At 35.5% G+C, this 25,515-nt stretch overlaps 1 protein-coding gene across 3 annotated transcripts in view; it reads left to right on the top strand.

Annotated features, from left to right (window-relative positions):
• Nucleotides 1-25,515, top strand: part of Gkap1 (G kinase anchoring protein 1) — a 62,407-nt gene that overhangs the window by 2,639 nt on the left and 34,253 nt on the right. For all 3 annotated transcript variants that reach the window (XM_033758715.1, XM_033758714.1, XM_010632913.3), the window contains exons 2-6: nt 5,136-5,394; nt 8,151-8,294; nt 15,859-15,936; nt 18,107-18,230; nt 23,220-23,242. In XM_033758715.1, the coding sequence (XP_033614606.1) occupies nt 5,179-5,394; nt 8,151-8,294; nt 15,859-15,936; nt 18,107-18,230; nt 23,220-23,242 (585 nt within the window). In that variant the 5' untranslated portion in view covers nt 5,136-5,178. The remainder of the gene's footprint in view (nt 1-5,135; nt 5,395-8,150; nt 8,295-15,858; nt 15,937-18,106; nt 18,231-23,219; nt 23,243-25,515) is intronic.

Here is a 25,515-nt window from a genome sequence, read left to right as displayed (position 1 = left end):
TTTTTTTTTTTTTTTTTTTTTTTTTTTTTTTTTTTTTTTTTGGTACTGAGGATTGAACTCAGGACCTTGCCCTTGGAAGGCAGGCAGTGGCACCACTGAGCTAAATCCCAGGCCCTCAACTTCCTATACAGTACTAACTTTGAAATTGTTTTCTTTTGACTGTTTATTTATTTTTTTGCAGTGCTAAAGAGCAAATGCAGTTTGCACATTCAGCAAGTGCTGTACCATTGATTGATACCTGCTGCCTTGAAGTTTTTAAAAGGAACTTCGAAGGCAAGAGAAGGGAAATACAATAATTATTAGATTTCTTGCCTAACATGCACTAGGCATCATAGTCATACTAACACAGGTATCTTAGTAAAGGTCCACCAGACTTGCATTTGCATTGTGTGTCTTACTGTATCACATAGGGTATGTAAATGAGCATGCAAATATCTAAACTTTAAAGACCAAACATGTTTAAAAGAGAAAGAAAAGGAAAATGAAAGAGGGAAAAAGAGCTGTTTTTGAGTCATTTATCCTAGAATCTCTCAGATATGGCTGAAGGAAGAGAGGCAGAAGTTTATATGAGCCAAGACTGAAGGAATACTGGCCTCAACCAAGCCCTGAAATAGTGTCTTCTAAAAATCTTGTGTCTTCATGGTCTCTCAGGTTTAAAAAAGAATGATAAAGAAATTAGTGGATTATATAACATGACCATCTCTTTAAATTCTTAAAAATTAATGAATGTAATGTTCTCCTAAAAGCATGCATCATAATTAGTCCTTGACAGTTGTTCATTGTCATTTGACTTCTTCATCTCTAACATAAAAGACTGAAGTGTCTCATTGTCACTTGTGACCTGTAGTTACCCTCGCTAAACTTTGAAATGTAATCTGATTTTGATTACGTTACGTTTAACATTTTAAGTTTGAATACATACAATAATTTTCCCTTTTCAAGGTGAATTTTTTCCTTGTAGACTCTATTATAGACTATTTTGGAAAATTGTAAAAATTTTTGTAAAAACAAAATTGTAATAAGTGGTCTCATACATTTTATTCTTTTTGGTAGGTAGGTTGACAATATGCATATTTTCAAATTGAGGCTTACTTAGATATTAAGTTATATTTCCATCTTTTATTTAAGGTTTATATTTTCCCATTTACCACTTGGAAGTACTGGTTAGTATGTCCTTTGACATGGTGTGCAGGCTTCTCTGGTGGGTTTTGAATAGATGATGTGTCGTCTGTTTTTAAGAGCAGCGTGAAGGACACACAGATCGAGCCCTGTGGTCGTCTCATTTCCTATCACTTTAGCTGCAGACTAAGAGCTGTTTGTTTTGTCTTGTATTTACTGTTATATAAAACATAACACAAGTGGCTGTTATTCTCCTGTTCTTTTTTGCACTCTTACCCAAATGAAACAAGTGACAGCTATAGCTATTTCCTTCTTTACAGTCTACCTTTTAGTATTGAAGTATTTGGTACAGTGGTTGTTGAGGTGGTACAGCCTTCCCAGTAAAATGATTTTGTGTTTCAAGTAGTCATCACTGGTTCTTTCCTCAGTTCGCAGCATTTATTCGAATGATTTCGTTTTGCTTTTTCTTTTGTTACTTCTTTTCACTCGTTCAGGAAGTATCTACTTGGGTGCCTGCAGTTTAGGACAGCTGTGATTCTTGGGGTTAAGGTAAATTGATGTTTTCCTTCTATAGCATCTTAGATACAATCTTTGGGTCTCTGACTTGTGGCAGTACCTGACTGTTCAAATACTACTTCATAACTAAACACTTCATTTCAGAGATTAAAACCTTGGTTTCTAGATGGGGCGCATACTGTTTTGAGTTTCAGAGCATGTTTTGCAGTAGAGTCAGATGTTCTCAGTTACAGTTTTAAGTCTTCAAAATCTTTTCAAGATTATTAGTGAGAAAATTATGCTTGCATCTGTGACTAAATTTTAAAGTACTATACCATATTTATAATGAAGTAAAAATGTACAGTTCCTGATCTAGACTTTTAAGTTATTATTTGTTCTGCTTCTGCAATAAAATTAGTAATAAAAACAAAAAATTTTTTGTCTGGGTATTTAGCAATTTATAGATGTTAATAACTAATACAAAATAGTATTAATAATACAAAATTTCCTGTGATAAAGTGAATTTCAGATTCATTTGAATTTTTTAACTTCAAGTGTTTTAAAACGGTGGCAAAGCTGTAATTGGTAAAAAGTATATTCATTGTTTGACTAGTCTGCTTTGCAGCTAGATTTTATGGTATTAATAGGGCATATCCCTGGCAAATGAGGAAAAATACCAACGTCAACATTTAAGGCCATTACTTGGAACCTTGCTCTCTAGGAGTTGATGCACTCCACTCCTGAGCTGCTGTTTCCTGTATCGTGTACTGCACACTTGGGGCACCTGGAACAAAAATTCTTCCAACAGTTCTGTGAGGCTTCCTGCCATATTGGGAGTGGTGCATTCTGCAGTCATCTGATGGAGATTTCTAGATCGAGTGCTTCCTTTGTCACAGTGGACAAAAGAAGCTAAGCCCTATGTGCAGGAGCTGCACACCTGAGGAGGTTCCTAGTATCTGAGAGGGACTAACGCAGAGGCTGTGACTTCTCCAGGGTTTTCCTGGCTACTCAGAGGCCTGAAAAAAACTTTACAGATACACTGATTATGGAAGCTCTGCCTTATACCACAGAAAGAAAATTTCTGTGAGCTTTGAAGGAATGTGTTAGAAGAGAAATTATGAACATTTAACTTCATATGAGTTCCACAGCTCAAATACAAAATTCATGGTTTAGTTATCAGTTGTAGAATAAAAAGGAAATTTAAATTATAAGTTCTGGTAAAGCTAGGTTATAACGCAATAACCTGAAAATCCCAGAAGTTTAAAGCAGCAAAATTGTTTTCTGAAGGTACTTTTTCATCTTAAGTTAATAAGGGGATTTGATCAGTATAGTTTCAGACTCTTCCCAGATTTGACCCATGGAAACTCCATTTCAGCTTATCCTTTCATAATCATAGACACAGAAAATTTGGTGAACCACTGACTTTTAAAGCTTTTTAAAGCATATTTCCCTGGCAAACTAAGTCGTGCCAATATTCAACAGGGAAGTGATACATAACTCTTTAGAGAGGAGCAGTGACTATTTGTGAGCAGGATGAGAGCAACCACTTGAATTTTATAGCCCTACAGTTAGATCTAGTGGTAGTTGTTGAACAGCTGTATAGAACTATTGTACCTAAAGTGCTTAGAACAACCAAAATTTAATAAAGATTATTTTAGGAAGATGTTGAAATTGAAACAATTACTATTTTCCACATTATTTTTTGAGTATGGAATTTCTTTTTACTTTTGTAATGTTTTCTCCCTTATAATAATTTATGGTGCCCTTAGGCTTTTAGGAAAGATGTAAAATGTCACTATATCAGTGTGATATCATCAGTGTATGTTGTTTTTTATCTCTTTTTATTTTTGGGGGTGGTTTGAGATGGGGTCTCACTATGTAGTTGAGACTGACTTAGAACTCACTATGTAGCCCAGGCTGGTCTCAAACTCACAGGGATCCTCCTGCCTCAGCCTCCCAAGTGCTGGGATTACGGGCATGCGCCACCACGCCCGGCCCTGTTGTTTTTTTTATCTTGATTTGCATGTTTTTCGACCCAAGAACACTAGGTATTTTTGTTGTTGTTGTTGTTGTTTTGGTATTGAGGATCGAGCTTGGGACCACTGAGCTAAATCCCCAGCCCCCAAGAACATTAAGTATTAACATGGTATTATAATAAAAACACTTTGCTTTAGTGACTGCTCACTGACATCTTCAAATATCAACTCATAGTATTTCTTCATTGTATAATAGAAAAATTGAAAGATTTCCAAATATTTTTTTGGATTCTAATGATGGAAATTTTAACATAGTTTTCATTTTCTTTTCTAAATATATACAGACTATAGAATGTGGTAAGATTTCAAATTGGACTTCAGTTATTCTTCTGGTATTCACCTTTGCACAATGAATAGGGTAGACCTATGATATTGGGATATAAGATAACATGGAAATAAATATCAGCTAGTTCAGATAGGAGCATTGTGACTCTAGCTAGATAAAATAAAACTATAAATAAAAAAGGAATAAGGTATCAAAAATTAAGGTAATAGCTATCTCTGGATTGCAGTGTAAGAAGGTTATTGGAGACCAGTGTAAAGGTAGAACACATGCCTAGCATACACCTAGGTTCAGATCTCCTTCCCTGCTAAACACACACATACACATACAGAAGAAAAATCTTTTTCTTTTTTGGTACCGGGGATCAAATTCAGGACCTTACACTTGTGAAGCTGGTGGTGAAACCGCTGAGCTAAATCCCCATTTATTTTTTTAAATTGGAAGAGTACATAAATTCTGTAACAGTTACAGAATTTATTGCTTTGTACTTACAGAGTAAGGTTCAGAACATCAAGGTTCAGGTCCTGACTCTGAGACTAACTTGTAGAATGACCTTAGGGAACACTTAACCAATCTAGAACTAGTTATCTCATCTGTGAAACAAGTTGAAAATTACTGGAAAAACTTTAAGATCCCTTCTACGTCTAAAAGATTCTTGGAATGTTGACAGAAAACTAAATGAAATGTAGAAAGTGATTTCAAAAAGTTTCCTTTGGTTGAGGGAATTTAAGGTCTTTTGCTAATTCTAAGCCACAGTCTCAAATCAAAGCATTTTGGATATATATGAGAATATTCTTTTCTATTTATTTTTGGAAGTTAGGTGTAAACATACAGGACTAATGACATTGTATACAATGAAAAATGGCATTCCGCCCTTTCTATTATAAACTTACTGATATAGGATGTTTTCCCTAAATGTTATACTGTATATTAGAGATATTGCAAAGAGAGGAAAATCATGATTTTTTAAAAATTCATAAGTGAAAAATGAACACATTATATTGATGGTGATTTTGCAGTGATTATCTGTGAAATACTTTTTTCCTGAGTAAATTTGTACTGTCAGTGAGATTCTTGAGAGTGGATCCAAATATATAGTACTACCAAATCTGATGTCCAGAGAAATGTACATTTATGGTTGTTTTAAAATCTAGAACGGATTTTGTTAAGTACATTTACTCTTTTTTCTCCTTTCTCCATAGGAATTACTTTTGACAGAAACATTTGAAAGGAAAAATCCATACCATGGCCTCAGCAGTTCTCAGTTCTGTTCCCACTACAGCCTCTCGTTTTGCCCTTTTACAAGTAGATAGTGGCAGTGGTTCTGATTCTGAACCTGGAAAAGGGAAAGGCCGGAATACTGGAAAGTCTCAAACTGTGGGAAGCAAATCAACTACAAATGAGAAAAAGAGGGAAAAGAGAAGAAAAAAAAAAGAACAGCAACAGAGTGAAGCAAATGAGGTAATCATTACAGTTACTGAGTTCTCTGTTTTCCCCATAAACTAAGCATCATGCAGACATGTAATTTGTTCATCTGTTGAGTCATAGTACTTAGTTCATAGGTCCTCAGTAAATATTTAAATTTTACTTGAATAGATGGATGTCAGTTTATATGTATTTAAAGTCGAAAGTGGGAACATTTTTTAAAATGCCTTTTTTTTTTGCCTATGGAAGCGTATGTGTTCATTCCCAGGAGCTTAAAACCTTCTTTTAAAGGAAGCAAGCCAGGTTCAGTGGTGTGCCTGTAGTTGTAGCACTTGGGAAGCTGAGGCGAGAAGATTGTTTTAGTAAGTTTAAGACAAGCCTGGGCAACATAGCGAGATGCCATCTCAAGAAAAAAAAAAAAAAAAAAAAAAAAAAAAGAAAAAGGGAAATACTTCCTTCTCTACATGTTTTCCATAGCACAAACCATCTTACACTGATGTTTGTATCTCCTGGTTCCCTTTTTTTAGCAGGACAACGGACAGTGGTGTCTTGGTTCACAAACTTCATTCTTTTAGTGATTCTGGTTGCAACCAAATTGGAATGAACCCCACAACCCGACTATAGAAAGAATAGAGCTTGTGAACTGAGGGGCTACCATACTGATCATCAGTTAAAATTGTTGATCCTCAAATTAAAGCTTCTTTGGTAGTTTCCTAGAGCTGCTCTGATAAAGAACCACAATAAGGTGGCTTAAAACAACAAATTTATTCTCTCTCAATTCTGGAGGCTAGAATTTTAAATTATGGTGTCACAGGGTCATTCTGACTGAAAGTTTAACTAGAATTTTTTTTTCTAGTAGAATCTTTTCAGACCTCTTTCTGGTTCTTGGCAGCCTCTTCTCTCAGACTGTATCACAGCACTGGAGAACCTATAGAATGTGTGTTACATTTTTTAGGACGAAAGATATTAATGTATGAGTTATTTTTTTCTAAACTAAAACCTTTATATTTGGGTTTAATTTCAGTGTTGGCACTTTGCAATAAGTAAGTGGGCTTGGGGTTTCAGTCTGAGGACTCGTCTCAAAAAGGTTTGCCATCAGTGCTATGTTGTTATGCAATGCTTTTGTATACATTTGTCTTCATTCTGCTATAAGGACACTAGTCATGTTGAATTAGAGTCCACCCTAATTCAATATGATTGCATCTTAACATGATTATATCTGCAAAGACTCCATTTCCAAATGAGGTCACATCATAGTCTCTGAGGGGCTAGGGTTTCAATGTACCTTCTTTGGAGGGGATACAACTCTATCCATGACAACCTCTATTTTTTGCTCTTGTTTTAAATACTATGTCTCAGATTACTCTTATTGCTGGGGCAGATTTGACTCAAACCATTTTAGTTCGTTATATTACTCTGTGGACTAGTCCCTATATTTTTCTGGATTAGCAGAGTAGTTGTCTAAGGTGCCTAAGTATTCTGTCTCTATATTAAAAATTTTAATTTTGTAAGCATTTTAAACTATCTTTTTGCATTTTAAAAGCATATTAAAACTGTTTATCTCAAATGCTGGAGGGGCGGTGGGGATAAAGAAACTCTTCTCCACTGTTGGTCGGAGTGTAGACTGGTGCAACCACCATGGAGATCAGTGTGGTGATTTCTCAAAAAACTAAAGCTAGAGGTTCCATTTGACCTAGCTATGTATACCTCTTCTTGATATCTTCCAGAAAGAATTAAAAGCATCACAGCACAGCAATATACACAAACCTATGTTTATAGCAGCACAGTTTGTCATAGCTAAATCTTGGAAACAGCCCAGATACCCATAACTGATGAGTGGATAAAGAAGATGTGGGGTTTTTTATACACTAGAGTACTCCTCTGCCATGAAGAAGGATTTACAGTGAAATGGATGAGTCTTGAGACCATACTCATCAGTGAAATAAATTCAATTTAAATACTGCATTCTTTCTGTGGTGTGAGAAACTGAAAGTGGCAATAAGGACTGAGATGTATAATGAATATTGGGAAACAGGAAGAAAGCGTTCGAACAGGAAGGGGAACAAGGGAGGAGGGAGGGAGAGAGGAAGGAAGGGACAAGAAGAAAAGGGAAAGTAGAAGGAAGGAAAAATGGAAACAGAGCTTTTGTGCACAGGGATGGGAGCAGGCTTGAGGGGGGAATGGGATAAGATAAAATTTATTTTAAAAATTAATTCTCTACTCTTGTGAACTCTTCTAGTAAAGAGAAATCATTAAAATTTATGCAGGAAACCCATTTTGCTTACTCATTTCATCTATGCCTCTACCAACATTATCTGAAGTGATAGCAAAGGTAATATTCTGCAAAGATTATAAAAAATACAAATAAGGCCCAGGAGAATAGTTTAGTAGTAGAGCACTTGCCAAACGTGTGAAAGGCTCTGGGTTAAATCCCCTGCCCTGCAAAAAAATACAAAAGTAAACTGCCTTAATTAGGTGGCCTTAGGGACCGACAGTCCCAGAAACTCCAGAGGCTGAGGCAGGAGGTCCCTTGAGCCTGGGAGTTTGAAGCTAGCCTGGGCAATTTAGTGAGACCTGTCTCAAAATTTTAAAAAATGGGCTAGGGATTAGCTCAGTGCAGTAGCCCTTTGTTCAGTTCCCAGTGTCACAAAAATAAAAAAATAAAACCACAAATAACTATTTTAGTTGTGTGAGTTAACATGAGTATTTGGAGAAAAGTATAAAAGTGCCATTTTTTAAATTCCAAAAAATTATTGCAAGATTATGAACTAAATTCGTTTTGTTTTTTATAGCTTAGGAATCTTGCTTTTAAGAAGATTCCCCCAAAATCCTCTCATGCCATTTGTAATGCTCATCAGGACCTTCCATTGTCAAATCCTGTGCAGAAGGATTCACGAGAAGAAAACTGGCAAGAATGGAGACAAAGAGATGAACAGGTACAGCTAAGTAAATAAAATCATCCTGTTTTATTTTTCAGTGATGTTCAGCATTTTCAGTGTGGCAGTACATCTGAATCCATGTCACCACTTTTCTAAGCAACAGTTTGTACTGGATTCATTCCTATAAATTTACTGCTTTCAATAAGTTTGTTTTTTTTTTTTTTCCATTTTGGTTCTGGGGATCGAACTTCGGACCTTGCACTTAAGAGGCAGGCAGCAGAACCTGCCCCCTTCAATAAGTTTCTTTTTCTTTCTTTTTAATGTTAGCTAAATCCCTGCCCCCTTCAGTAAGTTTCTTTTTCTTTTTTTTTTTAATGTTAGTTTTGGCAATTCGAAGTAGTATATTGTGGAAACTTTTCTGTTTTTTATTTTTGGGGGTTTGTTTTGTTGCTAGGGATTGAACATTCTGCCCCTGAGCTACACCCCAGCCCTGTGTTGTGGGTTTTTTGTTCGTTCGTTCGTTTTTCTTTTGAAACGGACTCACTGTACTGTTCAGCCTGGCCTTGAACTCAGTGTGTAGCCCAGGCTGGCCTCGAACTAGCAGTGATCCTCCTGCCTTGGCCTCTCAAGTGCTGGGATTACAGGCGTGCTCCACCACCAACCTGGCTTATGTTGTGTTTTTAAATTCATCTTTTTTACAGTTGAAAGATAGAGAAGGTAAGTGAACAGGATTAAATTCCAAATTTTAAAAACCCTATTTGTAGAACTAGAAATTTCTTTAAAAAAAATCTTAAAGTAAAATTTTGAGGAGAAGCATCCTTTTTAACCTTGACATAATATTGTAAATGACAGTTGTTTCTTTAACCTATTTTATGACTTTTAATTTTTCTGTACTTAGTAGTAGATGTTTAGTCTATTAGAGTGACTAGTCCTATCATTCTTGGGACATCTGTTTTAAAAGAAGTAGATAATACTATACTATCCTTTTAATATGAGCTGTTAATTATAACATTTTCTTTAGGATTTTTACTGTATTGTCTCAGACTCATTATGAGTACAATTATTACTTTAGAACTATGAGGTACTGTTCAAAAGACATTTTCAAACTAGTATACACGATAAATCATCTCGTGCTATTTCTAGGAGATAATGTGATTCTTTTTTTCCTTATACAACATTTATTATGACTAATTTGTGTTTACACATGTGAGTGTTATGATACGATACATTTTAAGGTAGTTACAGAATTTACCAGTGTCTTCACAGAGAAAATTTTCCAGTGGCCTAAAGGTTCTGGAAAACTGATGAAAGAAGACCACTCAAATTTGCACCAAAATCAATTCCATGTAATGTGGGGACTTGAGTACAGCTAACTGATGGCCTTTTTCTGCTTCTACTGATTGTTGTCCCAAGGACCAGGTCATTCTAAAAAGGAAATATGTAGGCAAATTGGCTTATCTAAGGCTGTGAAAGGCTGAGGAACTACTGATGAGTCACCTAGGAAGGCCTGGTACCTTATTCAGAATTCTCACATGAAGGACAATAATCAAGGTAATGGGAAGTAAAGTAGATCTTGGGATAATTACACTGAGATGTGAGGAAAAGATCGGGTGAGTCTTGGGACCAGTAGATAGTGTAACATTTGAAATCTGTCTCACTGTGAGGAGTCCTAGATTTAAGAAACAGCTTTATTTGGAGGAGCTAGAAGTTTTTGCAGAAAACACACAGTATATGGTAGATATTCTTCCTGATGCAGTAGGAAAATAGTGCTGTGAGAAAGCCCGGGTAGGGAGGGCTAAATGTGACCAAAAGATGACCTGTTATGTGACTCATTTCAAATACTAAAGGGAAATTATGTTAAAACAAATACACTCCGAAAGCCCTGGATTGATGATGCATAATCCCTTTAACCATCAGCCTAAAATCTGAGAGAATGAAATAGCAATCAGTAGGCAGCAATGAAGCCTTACCTACTTAAGAGCAAACACTGAATCTTAGTCTCATTCACCTGAAGCAAAGTTTTTGCTGCAGAAAAGGAAAAGAGCATTGTACTTTGTGTCTAAAGGGAACGTGTGCTCTGAAAGTGACTTGCTATAGGGAACAAATTAACTTAGGTAGCACCTATATTTTGATTTAATGAAACTTTTGGGACAAGAACATTTCATAAAAGTTAAGGAGGAGATAGTCATATAACAAGGTAGGATAAGATTCTGAAATTAAAAAGTGCCTGAGAAACAAAGACTGGGAGGGACATGGGTAAATTTAGACATCTAGGAAACAAAAAATGGCTGATAAAAACTGTCATAGAAGAACAAGTATATCCTGAAAAGAATTGAATCAGCAGTGTGAAGGAAATGTGAGATAAATTTTGCCAGTAATATTGACATTATATATTAGAACACTGAAACAATACCAGAGAGATAGTGTTCCCGAAACAAATAGAGCATAAGCAAATATTAAACATAAGGTTGATAAAAAATTTCCCTAAGTCTAGCCGGGCGTGGTGGTGCACGCCTGTAATCCCAGCACTGGGGAGGCTGAGCCAGGAGGATCACTGTTTGAGACCAGCCTGGGCTACATAGTGAGCTCCAGGTCAGTCTCAACTACATAGTGAGACCCTGTCTCAAAAAACCAAAAAAAAAAAAAAAAATTTTTTTCCCTAAGTTATGATTTGTCTAACTTGAAAGAACTTTAAGTCTTGAAATTTTTTGAGTGAGAAATAAAGAAATGTTACTATAAATATATGTATAGAAAACAGTTTGTATACAAATGATGAGAGATTAGTCTGCCTATTTTAAATGCCAAAACTGTAATGTTAGGACTCAGAATTCCCTGTCTATCCAAGATACCATTTGTGTGAATGTGAAAGAAAAACGCTAATACACTTTCAGGCCAGGTACTGCAGTGCACACTGTAATCCCTCAGGAAGCAGAGGCAGGACAGTTGAAAGTTTGAGGCCAGACTGGGAAGCTTAGCAAGATTCTGCCTCAAAATAAAAAAAGGAGTTGGGGATATAGCTTAGTAATAGAGCACTTCTTAAGCAAGCATGAGCTACTGTGTTCAATCTTAGTACCACAAGAAAAAAAAAAAGAAAGTAACTGTAAACTGGGCTCAGTTGTGCAGATCTGTAACCCTGTCTATTCAGGAAGCTGATTCAGGAGGATTGAAAATTTGAGGCTATCCTGTGCAATTGAGGAAAACCTTTTCTAAAAGTAAAAATTTTAAAAAGAGGTGGGAGCTGAGGTTGTAGCTCAGTGGTGCAGCACTTGCCTAGCATGGGCAAGGCCTTTGGTTCAATCCTCAGTGAAAAAGAAAGAAAAGAAAATTATCTCTAGGAGTTGTAAATATAGCTAAATGTAGTTGTTAAAGGGAATATAAGCCACTTGAAGAATTTATCTGAATCAAACCTCTGATTATGCATACAAAAAATAGCAAGATATACAGAGAAAACAAATAGGTGTTTACAATTTTTCATTTCAGTAACAAAAAAAGCATATAGTTTCAAGTGTAATTTTTAAAAATTTTCCTGTGAGATTTAAGTTACTTGAAAAAAAATGACATGGTTTATGTAGCAGGAAATAGCAGCTGGGCATGGTGAGTGCAAGCCTGTAACCCCAGCAGTTGGGAGGCAGAGGCAGGAGTATCACCAAGAATTTGAGGCCAGCCTGGGCTACGTAATAAGTTCAAGGCCAGTTTAAACTGCATAGTGAGACCCTGTTAAAAAAAAAAAAAAAAAAAAAAAAGCATACCTATAAAATTAGATATTAAAAAGCGTAACAGATAAAGTCATTCTATCAATAAAAATAGGTGGGTTTACCCATTAAAAGACAAGGACCAGCTGGAACCTTGATCTTAATTTTAGACTTTCTTTTTAGAAAGAAATTGTGATTAGAAATTGTGATATATTAAGACTGAAAAAAAAGGTTTTGGTTACTTGAGATATTTTATATTTTGTTGAGATACTGGAAATTATATACAAAGCTACTGGAAATTATAGAGAAGATGTTTATTGTTTATTGGTATCTTTAAAGCAATATTTTAATCTCATTTTTCATTTCATAAATTTGTATCAATTCTGGCATACTTTATTGTAGAAAAGTAGTCTTCTTTGCATACATGTAAATATCAAAGGGTAACCCAGGCCTGATGGTGCCCTCCTGTAATCCCAGCACTCAGGATGCCAAGGCAGAAAGGATTATGAGTTTGAGGATAGGCTGAGCTAAAAATGAGTTAAGTGAGAACTTCTCTTAAAAAACAAACAAAAGATATGTTTCACACTTATTAAATAAGTTTTATATGATATGTAGTATATACAACAATAAGCAAATTACGACTTAGTAAAGCTGTTTTTAAAATGATATATTGGGGCCGGGGATTTAGCTCAGCGGTTCGGTGGCCTGCCTCGCAAGCGCAAGGACCTGAGTTCGATCCCCGGTACCCACCCCCCAAAAAAGATATATAGGCCACAGCTTTGATTTGACTGTATGCATATTTTTCACTTATTATTAAGATCAGGGCCGGGGATTTAGCTCAGTGGTTCAGTGGCCTGCCTTGCCAAGCGCAAGGACCCAAGTTCAAAAAAGATCAAAAGACATGTTTGCCAACATTTGTTATACCTTTTATTTAGGTATAACCTCTTTTATTAATGATGCATTAATATCATTGATTTAGTTTGTTTTCTTTCTCTTTCTCTCTTTCTTGCTTTTATTCATTCATTCATTTATTTCGAGACAGTCTCATTATGTAGCCCAGCTGGCCTCAAACTGAGTGATTCTCCTGCCTCAGCCTCCTGACTATGGGATTACAAGCATGCGCCACCATGCTTGGATAGTGCCCCATTTTTAAAGTCTACAGAAAACTCAGAAAGAATTAAATGAACTGAAAAGTCTCTCTTCAAGGGTTTTCAGTAATAAATAGACCAATTTATTCTGTATTTCTTCTTTTTATTGTATTGGCTCAAAGTCTGTGTGTCATTCAGTTTGTCCATCTCTGAAGTATCTGCTAGCATGTCCATGAAAGGAACTTCTCTCTTACATGGATGCTATCCTCCACTTCATTCGATAAAGGCATTTTTCCAATTGCTTGTTCTCCTTTTGTTTGTGTGGTATGTATCAACTTCACTTCTGGTATAATAAAGTCATTATCATGGCAGTAATTTGACTTGTACTTCTTTTTATATAATGCGTGCAACATAAATCCTCTGTGTTATGCCTGTTTAGCCACAAAATTCATTGTTTTTCAACTAGAAAGCAATACTAGAAAGTCTTCTTTAATTTAAAAACTTTACTTTGAATGTAAAACAAAAACTGGTCTTCAAACCAATGATCTGATCAGGTTTCATAGCAGGTAACTAGAAGCAAATGGATTGATGGTTCAATAAATGAAAAATGTAAATATTCACTATATTAATTTTCTATTTATTATTTTCCCCACTACTTATGAGAAAATTACTCTTGTCCTAACAAATTTTTATTCTATACTTAGTGAGAGTTATTTTAAAATTTATGTTTTTATAAGTGACATTATTTATACTTTTATTTTATTCCATTAGTGAATCACTGAACCATTTTTGTTACTTGACATACAGTGAAGTATATAGCAAATATGTAGACATAATAAGTGGAAACAACACTAAAGAATATATTAGCTGAGATGAACTAAATGTGATAGTGTGAGCAGATAAATGAATTTTTTGTAAAATACTGACAGTCTTTAAAATCATAACGTTCAATAAGATTAGGATTTCTGGGAAGACAGTTTGCTTTTCCAATTAGGAAAAGATAGATGGTCTGTACTTTGAAAGTCACCTAGAGAACCATAATATACTGATACTGTTATGGCTGATCAATTGGTTCCAAATATTAAATGTCTTCAGAAGAGAATTTTGTGATTGATATATATCATACACACATATATGATACATATATATGTGTGTGTGTGTGTGTGTGTATTTAAAAAATGATATAACTGTACATTTTTTTACAGTACCAGGATTGAACTCAAGACCTTGTGTTTTCCAAGCAGGCGCAGTGCCACTGAGCTACATCCACAGCCCTTATTATACATATTTTTCAGAGTTAAAGTAATACTTTTATGTATACACCTAATGTTTGTTGTTGTTGTCTCAGCATAGGATCTGATGAGATGCTTTTAAAGGAATAGCTCTGCTAGAAAGGAAAGGTTTAGTTTATAGTTAGCAGTACTACTTTTTTTTTCTACTTTTCAGGGTTTCCCTTTTGCACTTGATCTTAGCCAAAAGGCAAAGTGCTTGGGGTATCCCTTTTGAAACAGATCATCCCTTTTCGAACTAGGTTTTTTTTTTAATCATTAAAGCAATAGTCCTTAAAAACTCAGGAAAAAATAATTTATTGGAGGGGTATTGAATAATCCATAGATTTGAATCAAAAGCTAAACACGTTGGGGAAGACAGAAACTAAGAGATTCTGGGCACTGAGAAGTGTGAGCTAGCATATAATACTCCTCAAGGCTTGTCGTTATGATTAAATCTCACTTGCTTTGTCTTTATTCCCCAAATTTAATTCCTAGAACAGCAAAAAAGAATCAAACCTCCCCTCAACCCTGTTGTTGATTATAAGCTTCAGTGCTGGTATGTTGTTAGGTGATACACAGAGTTATGTGCTTGGCTATCCTGCCGAATTAAAGGGCATTTGAATAAAGGAAGGAATTCTCAAAGACAAAAATAAGACATGTTCATGGCATACACACACATGTACATTTGCTTAGATCTAGGGTATTTATTGTCATTGCAAGTTTTTAAAAAATACATACAGCTGTAAATATGCCCTCATCCCTCATAGTGAACAATCAAATTCTTATCCATGTACTGCAGTAATTCTGCCTGACATTTAAGAAAACTAGTTCTTTTGTTTTGTTTTGTTTTGTTTTTTATTTTTGGTACTGGGGAATGAACTCAGGCCCTTGCACTTGCCCGGCAGGTGTAGTGTCACTGAGCTACATCCCCAGCCCAAGAAAGGTAATTGTTACGGAGAAAAGTGCTGAAAGATAGGTTGGAAGAAGTTAAGGTAGGACTGAATGATTAGGAAGAGGAATTATTTCATTAAAGCATTACATGATTTAAATGTAAGGCAAACATGTAGTTTATAATTTTGGAAGTAAAAAGCTGCACTATAAGTAATTATAATACCTGGCATATACCAAGGCATTTGGTCACCTATTTAAAGGTTTTATACCTGTGGCCTTTTCTATATTCAGGAAATATTATGTTTTGTTTAATAATGCTTATTCAGTTATTTTTCAGTAGTAATTGCTGTTAAAATTTTTGTTGTTCTAAACTGGTCTTTTACATCTATTTTGGTATTGACTTGTTTGTAAAATTTTTATTAAAGTGAAAGGTAAGACTGTGTCATATACAGCAGGTAATCAACAAAGAAGGGAGAAATAGAAATTTCAGAAGTGGAAGTTTATGCTTTGGTATCATATAAGATACAGAATTCCCTAATATGGCATGGTTAAATAACTTTGGAGAAATGATGTTTTTGAACATACTTGTTTTCTTTTCTTGTTTATATTGGAATGCATCATGGTTACTTTTTAATGCGTTTACTACTGTTATCTGTTTACTGTGAAACTTTTTTTTTAGCTGACATCTGAAATGTTTGAAGCTGATCTCGAGAAGGCATTATTGCTAAGTAAATTAGAATATGAAGAGCACAAAAAGGTATTTTGCTTATTTATTTTGTTTTGTTTTGTTTTTGGCACAGGGAATTTAACTTGGGACCTTTCACTTGCGAGGCAGGTAGCAGAACTACTAAGCTAAATCCCTGGCCCTTTGCTTATTTATTAATTTCCATATTTTAGAAGTTTTAAGTGGTCAAAGGCAAGAACTAGTGTTTCTGAATTTTACATAAAAGTTATTCTTTAGGGCTAGAGTTGTATCTCAAAGGAAAAGCACTTTCCTACCATGTAGAAGGCCCTGGGTTTGATCACCAACACTGCAAAATGAAATAAAGTTTATCCTAAAAATTCATCATTGTTATAAAATATCAAGAACTGTTTTTTCAATAAAACTTTATTTTCAGAAAACAGGTAGTTGGCCAACCCCTGCTCTACCATTTTTTTACTGGTACATTTTAGATTACATAATGATAATATTTATTTTAGGGAATTTGTACCTGCACATGTACAAGATAATATCTTTTTTTTTTCCATTCCACTCCCTTTATCCTCTACCTCTCCTTATTTCTAAAAAGTTTGTTTTCAGTTTTTTCCATTCCTATCCCTTACCCCCACCCCTTTCTTTTTATCTGAACATTTTCTTCCCATTTCCTAGTATCTGTTATGCTGGGAGTAGTGGTACATGCCTATAATCCCAGCATTTGGAAGGCTGAGGTAGGAGGATTGCCAGCTACATCTTGAGTTCAAGGCCAGCCTGAACTAGATAGTGAAACCCTGTCTGGAGAAAAAAAAAATAACCTAATTAGTGACTGTTTATGTCAAGAACTTTTTGTAATAGCATTCCTCTTCAAGTTTTGAGAAAACAGAAACATGTAAACTAAGATTTGTCTGATGATTTAGAATGTTTAAGAGTTCCTTCACCAAATATGAAGGAAAGAGAGGAAATGAGATTCACAACAGATGGTTTATTTTACTTATTTTTATTGGTTTTTGTTTTTGTTTTTCTGAGACACAGTCTGCAGCTGGCTGTAACAATATTTTAGCCCTCTTGGAGAGGGTGTTGCTAGCTTGGGGAAACACTTCCCTAGGTGACCCTGAATGAGCTGAGAGCCCTGGTATACTCTTTTCGAAACAAAGTCTTTCAAAGGGGTTATATTTTTACATGACCAAGCTTGGGGTCTGGCCATATCCTGAGATGCTCTCAAGGCATCTTTCCTATTTTCCTCATGTGGAGTACTTGACTTCTTTTCAGTGCTAATCTCAGCAGCCATGCTCTCCTTTGCCCCAACTTTGCAGGTGCTTTGTTTCTGGCAAAACTGCAAACTTTTAAGATCATTCAGCTCTGCACTTTGCTTCTGATTTCTCACTGTAGATCTGGCTAAAAGCAGCCATCCATGCCTATGCCACAACCTGAGTTTTGGGCTACCTTGAATTTTTTTTTTTTGTTGTTTCATTTAGTCTGCCATCTTTAAAATCAGCCTTGTAAGTCTTTAGATTAGGACAAAATATAGACACATTCTTTGCAATGAAGCATGCATGGCCCCTAGTTGTTTCCAGTAGAAACATTCCCAACTGAAACCTGATGAGCCTAGCCTTTACTATTCACATTTCTGTCAGCATTCTGGTCTTCTGAGCTCTACCTCGAACTTCCAAACCTTTCCAAATTTCTCTTACAAAGCAATTCCAAAGGCTTCTAAACCACATGGTCAAGTACAGTTCCAGCGATAACCCCACTCATGGAACCAGTTTTCTATATTAGTCATTTTCCTTTTGCTGAGACAAAATACCTGACATCCACAACTTAAAGGAAGAGAGGTTTATTTGGCTTATGGTTTCAGAGGATTTTAGCCCATTATTGGTTGGCTCCAAGAATGGAAGAGCATGGTAGAGAAGAACTGCTTACCTCCTTTCAGCCAGGAAGCAGAGAAAAGGAAGGAGCGAGGAACAAGAGTAAACTCTTCCAGGCCTCATTTCCTTACAGTACATTTAGCCACAAAAATCATCAATGGATTAATCTACTGATGAGTAAAGTCCCCTCATTATCAAGTCATGTTCCAAACCCCCCTTCTGAATACCTGAGACTTTTGCGATACATTTTAGATTTAAACCATAATGCTCTTTCTAAATACAACTTTAAAAAACATACTGCCCATTGGTGAGTTGGTTTTGTAGTTCATAAATGAAATTTAATTATTGTTGGTAATTATTTTCAGGAGTATGAAAATACTGAAAACGCTTCAACTCAGTCAAAGGTTATGCATAAAAAAGATAAAAGAAAGAATCATCAAGGAAGAGACAAACCTCTCACGGTATCACTAAAAGATTTTCAATCTGAAGGTAATATATACCACAGTATCTGTTATGCTAGAAGACCATTTAAAATATTTTAGTTAACTATTTTTCTAATTTTAAAAACTATTTAAAAATTGTTTTGTAATGTTATATCATTTAGAATGCCATCTACTACTGTAATAGAATAGTGGAGATTGGATAATTTATAACAAATAAATTCATTGGCTTACAGTTCTGGAGGCAGGGAAATTCATGTCATGGTGTCCTCTAATGAAGAATTTGTTGCATTGTCACATGGAGCAAGGCAAAGGGGCAAAAGAGTAATAAGAGGTTAAACTCACTTTTTTATTATAGCATGAATCTCCCTTCTTGATATTGTTCCAATGACAATTAAATTTCAACTTCAGTATTGGAAGGGACAAATGTCTTAGCCATAGCAATCTATTTGGAAAGAAACTTGTAATTGAAAAACTTTAAATCAGTCATTCAAATCCTGTAAAACTCAGAACTTTTTCTGACACTTAATGAAAAATAAAAATTAAATTTGTAGTTTTTGAGTGCTCTTAAAGCATGTTGTGCATATATAAATTGATTTGGTTTACACTAAGCCAAGGATAGTATCTTCAGATTTCAGCAATTACTAGTTAACTTTTTCAGGTTATACCAAACTAAAATACAAATTTAAGATTGAGAATTACTACCAAAGAACTGTTTGTAATATCATTTGTATTCATTATGAAACAAGTGAAATCAGACGGAATTCACCATCTATTAAGCTTTTGAAGACACCCCAAAGCAGACTATTTTTAGTATGGGAAATGGTAAAAACCTTTAACCTGTGCTGTGTAGTATGGCAACATTATTCATGTGTAGCAATTTAACTATATATCTATTTAAAAATACAGTTTCTTAGTTACCTTAGCCACTTTCAGGTGCTCAGTAGCCACATGAAACTAATAGCTTCCATATTAGCTCACCCTTAGAAAATTACCACCATCATAAAAAATTTTAGTAAGCAGTTCTATGTGCGTACCATTCAGAATACTTGCTGACTATATTCTTAGTTATTTGTTCATTGACAGAGGTTTATTTGATTCATAAGAAGCTAGACGAAATACTTTTGGCATTGTTCCCAGAATATAAATATTCCATATCAGTAGTTTAAAAAAGTAAAAATGAGAAAATTGAAATACTGTTTTTAGAAGGAAACCTTTCTATGAAATTAGGGATAAATGTAGAGGATTATATTGAATTTCTTTGAGGATGAAGAAAGTTCTCCATATAGTCTGCCTCTGAGTTGAGTTGCTTTGACTTGGGTGAAAGAATATACATGTATGTTAAAATAAACTCTCCAAGTTAAGTAAGAAAGTTTTCATGTAGAAATATGTCATGAGCTGGGTCCAGTGGTGCATATGTATAATCCCAGCTACTCATCAGGCTGAGTATTTTTACCAAAAAAAATGTGAGTTTCAAGAGAAGCGTTTGGGTGACTCAAAATAAAAAATAAAATGTGCTGATGGTGTAGTTCACTAGTAGGGTAATGGGTTCAATCTCCACCACCTCTTCCCCAACACACACATACACAGTCAGCTTTCTCATCACTGGGACAAAATATCTCATATACACAATTTAAAGGAGGAGAGGTTTCTTTTCACTTACAGTTTCAGAGCAGTTAGTCCATGGGAAGTTGGTACCAAGGCAGAAACAGCATGGCAAAATGGCATGGCAGAGGAAGGCTGCTCATACTTTGGTGCCCAGGAAGCAGAGAGGAGAGGAGCTGGGCACAAGAATATACTCTTCCAGGTCACACCTGCAGTGAGCTCCTTCCTCTGACCAGGCCCCACCTCCTATAGCACATTCACCCACGGATGAGTATAACACTCTCATAATCCATTCACCTTTTAAACATGAGACTTGTGGGGGACTTTTAAAATCTAAACCATAACGTTCCAGTCTTAACCCTCAAAAGGCTTATGTCCCTCTTGCAAAATGCATTAGTCATCTCTAAGAATTGTCAATTCCAGCATTGCTGAAAAGTCTAACTTCAAAATCTGCTATGAGACTCCAGGCAAAATCTGAGCTATGAGCCCCTGTATAAATCAACGGGAAAGTTCAATACCTATAACATACAGTGGCACAGGGTGACCATTCCCATTCCAGGAAGGTGTAAGATGTAGGGGATGTAGGAATAGGGAGATGTAAAGGAATTGTGCCAAAGCAGATTGAAATCCAGAAGGGTAAACATTAAATCCTGTGTATTTTGTCCAGCATCTGGGGAAGATTGAAAGGAGACATGAGTTGTAAAGGGCTTGCGAGGCTCCACTCCTATAGCATTGCTAGTTGCAACCCACATGACCTCATTCTTGGGCTGGCTCTGCTCGCTGCCTGCAGTTTCTTCAGTGGATGATCTACATCCCTGTGGTCTGCAACTTCTTGGGGTCTTCCCTACACCTTCAGCTTCACTGTCACACCATCACATATTACCCTATCAGGGTGTGACAGTCCCTGTCGCTCTTTTTTGTGTAGGCTTCAGGGCCTTTCTTGAAATCTGAGTTGGAGCTTCTGTGTCCTTATAACTCTTGCATTCTTGCCGGGAAAACCAAGTGCATGATGCCAAGGTCTACTGCCTTAAGCATTAGCCCCATACCCAAGAAAAACCTTGGACTACGGCTACAGCAGCCTCTAAATTCTGGTCTGACTGAGCACAGTGAAGTGAATCCTGGGAACCAACTCTGTAGGAGGGCCTTCACAAGTAGGTCCCATGGACTCTTGTCAAATGAGAGAATCACAATTTTATACTTTTGAGCCTACAGTGGGTAGGGGCTGGCTGATTTTTTTTAATGCCGTCAAGGCATCTTACTGTTCTGATGCAAAGTACTTGCTTCTTCTTATGCTAATCTTCAGCAATCTTGTTCTGCTTTGTCCTAACTTTTCAGGTACTATCTTTCTGACAAAACTGCAAACCTTGAAAGTCATCCGGTGATGCTGTTTTCTCACTATAGATCCAGCTAAAAGCAGCCAGCAGTACCTATGCCACATCCTGAATGTTGGGCAGCTTTCCTCTGCCAGATAATTAGTTCACCACCTTTAACATGTTCACAGTGGAGGCTGTAACTTGTGTGTGTCACTGCCCAGTGGCTGTGATTTGAATGTAATACATTCCTACAGGCTTGAACCGCTGGTGGGTCAAGCTGGTGGTATTGTGCTACATTAAGTCTTGCACATATTCTTAGGACATGGACAAAAGGTAGACAAATTCTTTGCCAGAATAAAACATGCATAGCCTCTAGTCCAGTTTCTAATAAGTCTTTGTTCCCTAAGGAGACCTCATTAGCTTGGCCTTTAACTATGCATATTCCTGTCAGCATTCTAGACTTCTGAGCTCAGATCAGAATCACACATCAAACACCTCTCACAGCACTCTAGGTCTTCTCTACCTTGCATCTCCAAACTTTTCTAAACTCCTCCTGTAAACCAATTGCAAAGATACAGTTCTAGCAGTAGACTCACTCTGGTACCACTTTTCTGTCTTAAGTCAGTTTTCCCATCACTGCGACAAAATAACCAACATCTAAACTTAGAGGAAAGGAAGTTTATTTTGGCTGCAGTTTCATGATGTCTGTCCATGGTTGATTGGCTGAAAGGCAGAAATGATGTGGCAGATGAGCATGGCAGAGGAAGGCTGCTTATACTGTGGTGACAAGGAAGCAGAAAGAGAAGAGCCAGGGAAAAGCTACACCCTTCAAGGTTATACCTGTAGTGACCTACCTATGACCAGGCCCCACCTCTTCATAGCAGATTTAGTTGTGAGCTCATCATTGTATTAATACCATGATCAACTTCCAAACACGTAAGACTTTGGGGGGACAGTTTAGTTCTAAACCATAACACACACGCATATCTCACTAAACATTAGAGCAATGAAAATAAGTTTTTTGAAAAACTTATACTTTTCCATATGTTTGATTTTTTTTCATGTAGCATGTAAATTTTTTAGCTGCATTGCGAAAAACTTCAGTAATGATGTTAAAAGGAAGATACATAGTTTTTACAAATCATAATTACTATAGTTTTGATTCTTCTTCAGCTTCTGACATCACATTTTATTTTAAATAGAACATGATAGAAGAATAACTGCAACCTATCAGAATTTGGCATTTTGTTGTGAACCTTTTTATTTGGCATTTACATACTATTCTGATTAATGAATGTTATTGGAAAACTGGACCATCTTTTTCAGATTCTTAGTCTTTAGAATGCTGTTCTATGAAGTTATTTTTTATTCTTTGAGATTAGAAAATTTATAATGTATACAAGAAGCACTGTTAAGTAGTATGTTGTGATCAGTCCCAGTTTAAATTAATACATGCTTTCTGTACTTAAGATTCAACGTTGCTTCTGTGTAGAGTCCTTTGTCTTTCTTTTTTCTGTTCTCATTTTTTTGGAGAAATGCCATATTGTTGTTGCTAAGTCGACGCTTTACTTAATGTAAATATATTTGTTTATGGGGTCTTGCATTTTTTTATATACACACACACATCAGTACTGTCAAATCACTGTAATGTGTTTTAAAAATAAATAGCTAATAATTTTAAAGGCTATAAATTAGTTATACTTTTTATTTCATTCAACAATGGCAGTAGTCTGAAATTTTTGCAGTTAAAGTACTCTTAATTTCATTTTGCACATATTTGTGTTCCTCATGTGTTCCTTCTGCCCCAAAATGTGAAACCTAATAACTGTATTGTATGGAACCTATGTATCAAACTGCATAGTACCCCTTGATACAGATGTTATAGTTAGGTAGAATAGGGACCACTTGCTCACTAGTCCCCAAGCTGAGCAAGTTGGTCATGTCCTAACATACTGAATTTTAACATCTTAAGCTTAGAAAAGTAAATCAGATGTGAGTCCTAAAAAACCTTTAAAGTCTTAACTCTTACTATAATTTTTAAATACTTTGGTATTTTTACATGCTAAAACATTTTCGTATATAATTCCCTTCAATGAAGTCTCACTTTTTTTCATTTACAGATAACATTAGTAAAAAGACTGAGGTAAGTTTTATTGTAACCATCTTGTGTTCTAGAAAAAGCTTATGATTTAAAGAATGATACTGTAATGTTAAGTATGTTTTTTAAAAAAATTTTGCCTGTAGCCATTAAACCCATATGTCTGTCTTGATTGAATTCTTAATATTTCTGGCATTATAAATATGTAAAATATAGTACAATAAAAATATAGTTATTTGCATGAAATACATGATTTGGCTTTACTATTCTTGTTTGTATATGAGGTAAAAGTTTGTATGTGTATGCCAAGCTTAAAATTCAAGGCAAAAATGATTTGATCTCCAAGACTGCATTTTTACTTATTAAAAACACCGTAAGAAGCATGTCTCAGGTATTTTTGGAATCATAAAAATTATGAAGTGAACTGTGATTGTATAAATAGACCTGTGGCTAAGAGTAACTTCTATCTGTCTCTTACCTTTCATCACTATAGTACAGCTTACACACCTCCCTGGTGTAATAGGTCCTTTTTTTAAAAGGTTCTATTGGTGCCTCCATAAACCTTTTAAAATCGAGAGATGATACTATTTTAAAATATCCAGTACCACTGAGGAAGATTCTAATGTTAAAGATTCTTTAAGAAATGACTTTAAAATTTCATTATTTTATTATGTTTTCTCATCAGTAATTCTATTAATTTTTTCACAGATAGCTATTTCTTGGTTTTGCTTGAGAATATTCTGAATATGGTTTCTAACAATATCTTTGATTTCAGACATTTGTCTGCCAGGTTGGGAAATGAAATTCATCTCTTAAGAAAACTATATCTAAATAATCCTATGTTAATAAATTTAGTCTTTATATAAACACAAAACTCATTAAAACTGATGCTAGAAATTCTTCTAAAGGTATTTACAAACTTCTGTAATTGATTTTTAGACTAAAATTTATTTACTTATTTTTTTGGTACCAGGGATTGAACTCGAGCCCTTGCACTTGTGAGAGAGGCGGTGAAACCACTGAGCCAAATCCCTGGCCATAGACTAAAATTTATTTTTAATTTTTATTTTCTTACATTATTTTTACTAATCCATGTTTGCAGCACATAATGATTACATTCGTTACGAAGAGTTGGTAAATGTACATAACATCTTAATTCTTGTTACATCCCTTCTCCTCCCTTTCCTCCTAGTTGTATTTTTTCTCCCTCTTAGCCCCCTCCCTCTGTCTTTTTTCCTCTATTTTTTGCTCTTTATTTGTATTTTGAGTTTCTCATATAAGAGAAAACATGATATTTAAGCTCACATGTCTGATGTATGTCACTTAAAATTATGATCTCAAAGTGCATCCACTTTCCTACAAATGACTGAATTTATATCCTTTCTGTCAGAGTACTACTCCATCTTGTATAAATATATTTTATTTATCCATTCATCTACTGATGAACATACAAGCCATTGCCAAGATTTAGCTATTATGTGTTGTGCTGCTTATAAAAATGGCTATGCATGTATCATTGTAATATGTCTTTGATTCTTTTGGAAGATAACCTAGGAAGGGAATAGCTGGGTTGAATGGGATTTCTTGTTTTAGTTTTTTGAGGAATCTCCGTACTGATTTCCATAGTTGTACTAGTTTATATTCCCACTAGCAAAGGATTCCTCTTTTCACACCTGCCTTTTGGCCTTGCCAGCATTGGTTGTTATCTGATTATTAATGACAGTTCTTTTTGGAGTGCCTTAGTTATTTCCTTCGGGCTGGGACAAAATACCCAACACCTGAAAGTTGTAGGAAGAAAGGCTTATTTTTGCTCACAGTTAGTAGAGGTCTGTAGTTGGTAGTTGGCTGGCTCCAAGGCAGGATGGCAGGGCAGAGCAGGTAGGAGACAGGAAACAGCATTTTTTTCTATCCCTTTATATTCCATTGAAGTTACCAGCCTATTGGTTGGTGCCACCCACACCCAGAGTGGGCCTTTCTATTTTCCATACCCAGAAATATGTTAAACCGAACAGTGGACTAATTTAGTTGTCATTTACCCTTAATCCATATTCATACACCCCAGATCTAGCCATTCTGAAAAGTCCCACTATAAGGGAAGGAGGCTTTGAGGAGAGGTCTAGATACAAGTCATAACATGGAGGAAGGTGGAATCTCAGTATTGTTTTAATTTGCATTTCTCTAATAGTTGGAGTTGTTGAACATTTTTTCGTGTATTTAGTGGCCATTTGTATTTATTTTTCTGAGAAATGTCCATTCATTTAAATTGGCCTTTTTTTTTTTTTTTTTTTTTTTTTTTCCAAGGATTTCACCAGACCTTG

The sequence above is a fragment of the Fukomys damarensis genome, unplaced genomic scaffold, assembly GCF_012274545.1.
Source record: "Fukomys damarensis isolate Sample0158 unplaced genomic scaffold, DMR_v1.0_HiC HiC_scaffold_4, whole genome shotgun sequence".
Classification (NCBI taxonomy): Eukaryota; Metazoa; Chordata; class Mammalia; order Rodentia; family Bathyergidae; genus Fukomys; species Fukomys damarensis.
The sequence above is the reverse complement of the archived record's forward strand: the minus strand, read 5'-3'. Positions and strand labels throughout refer to the sequence as shown.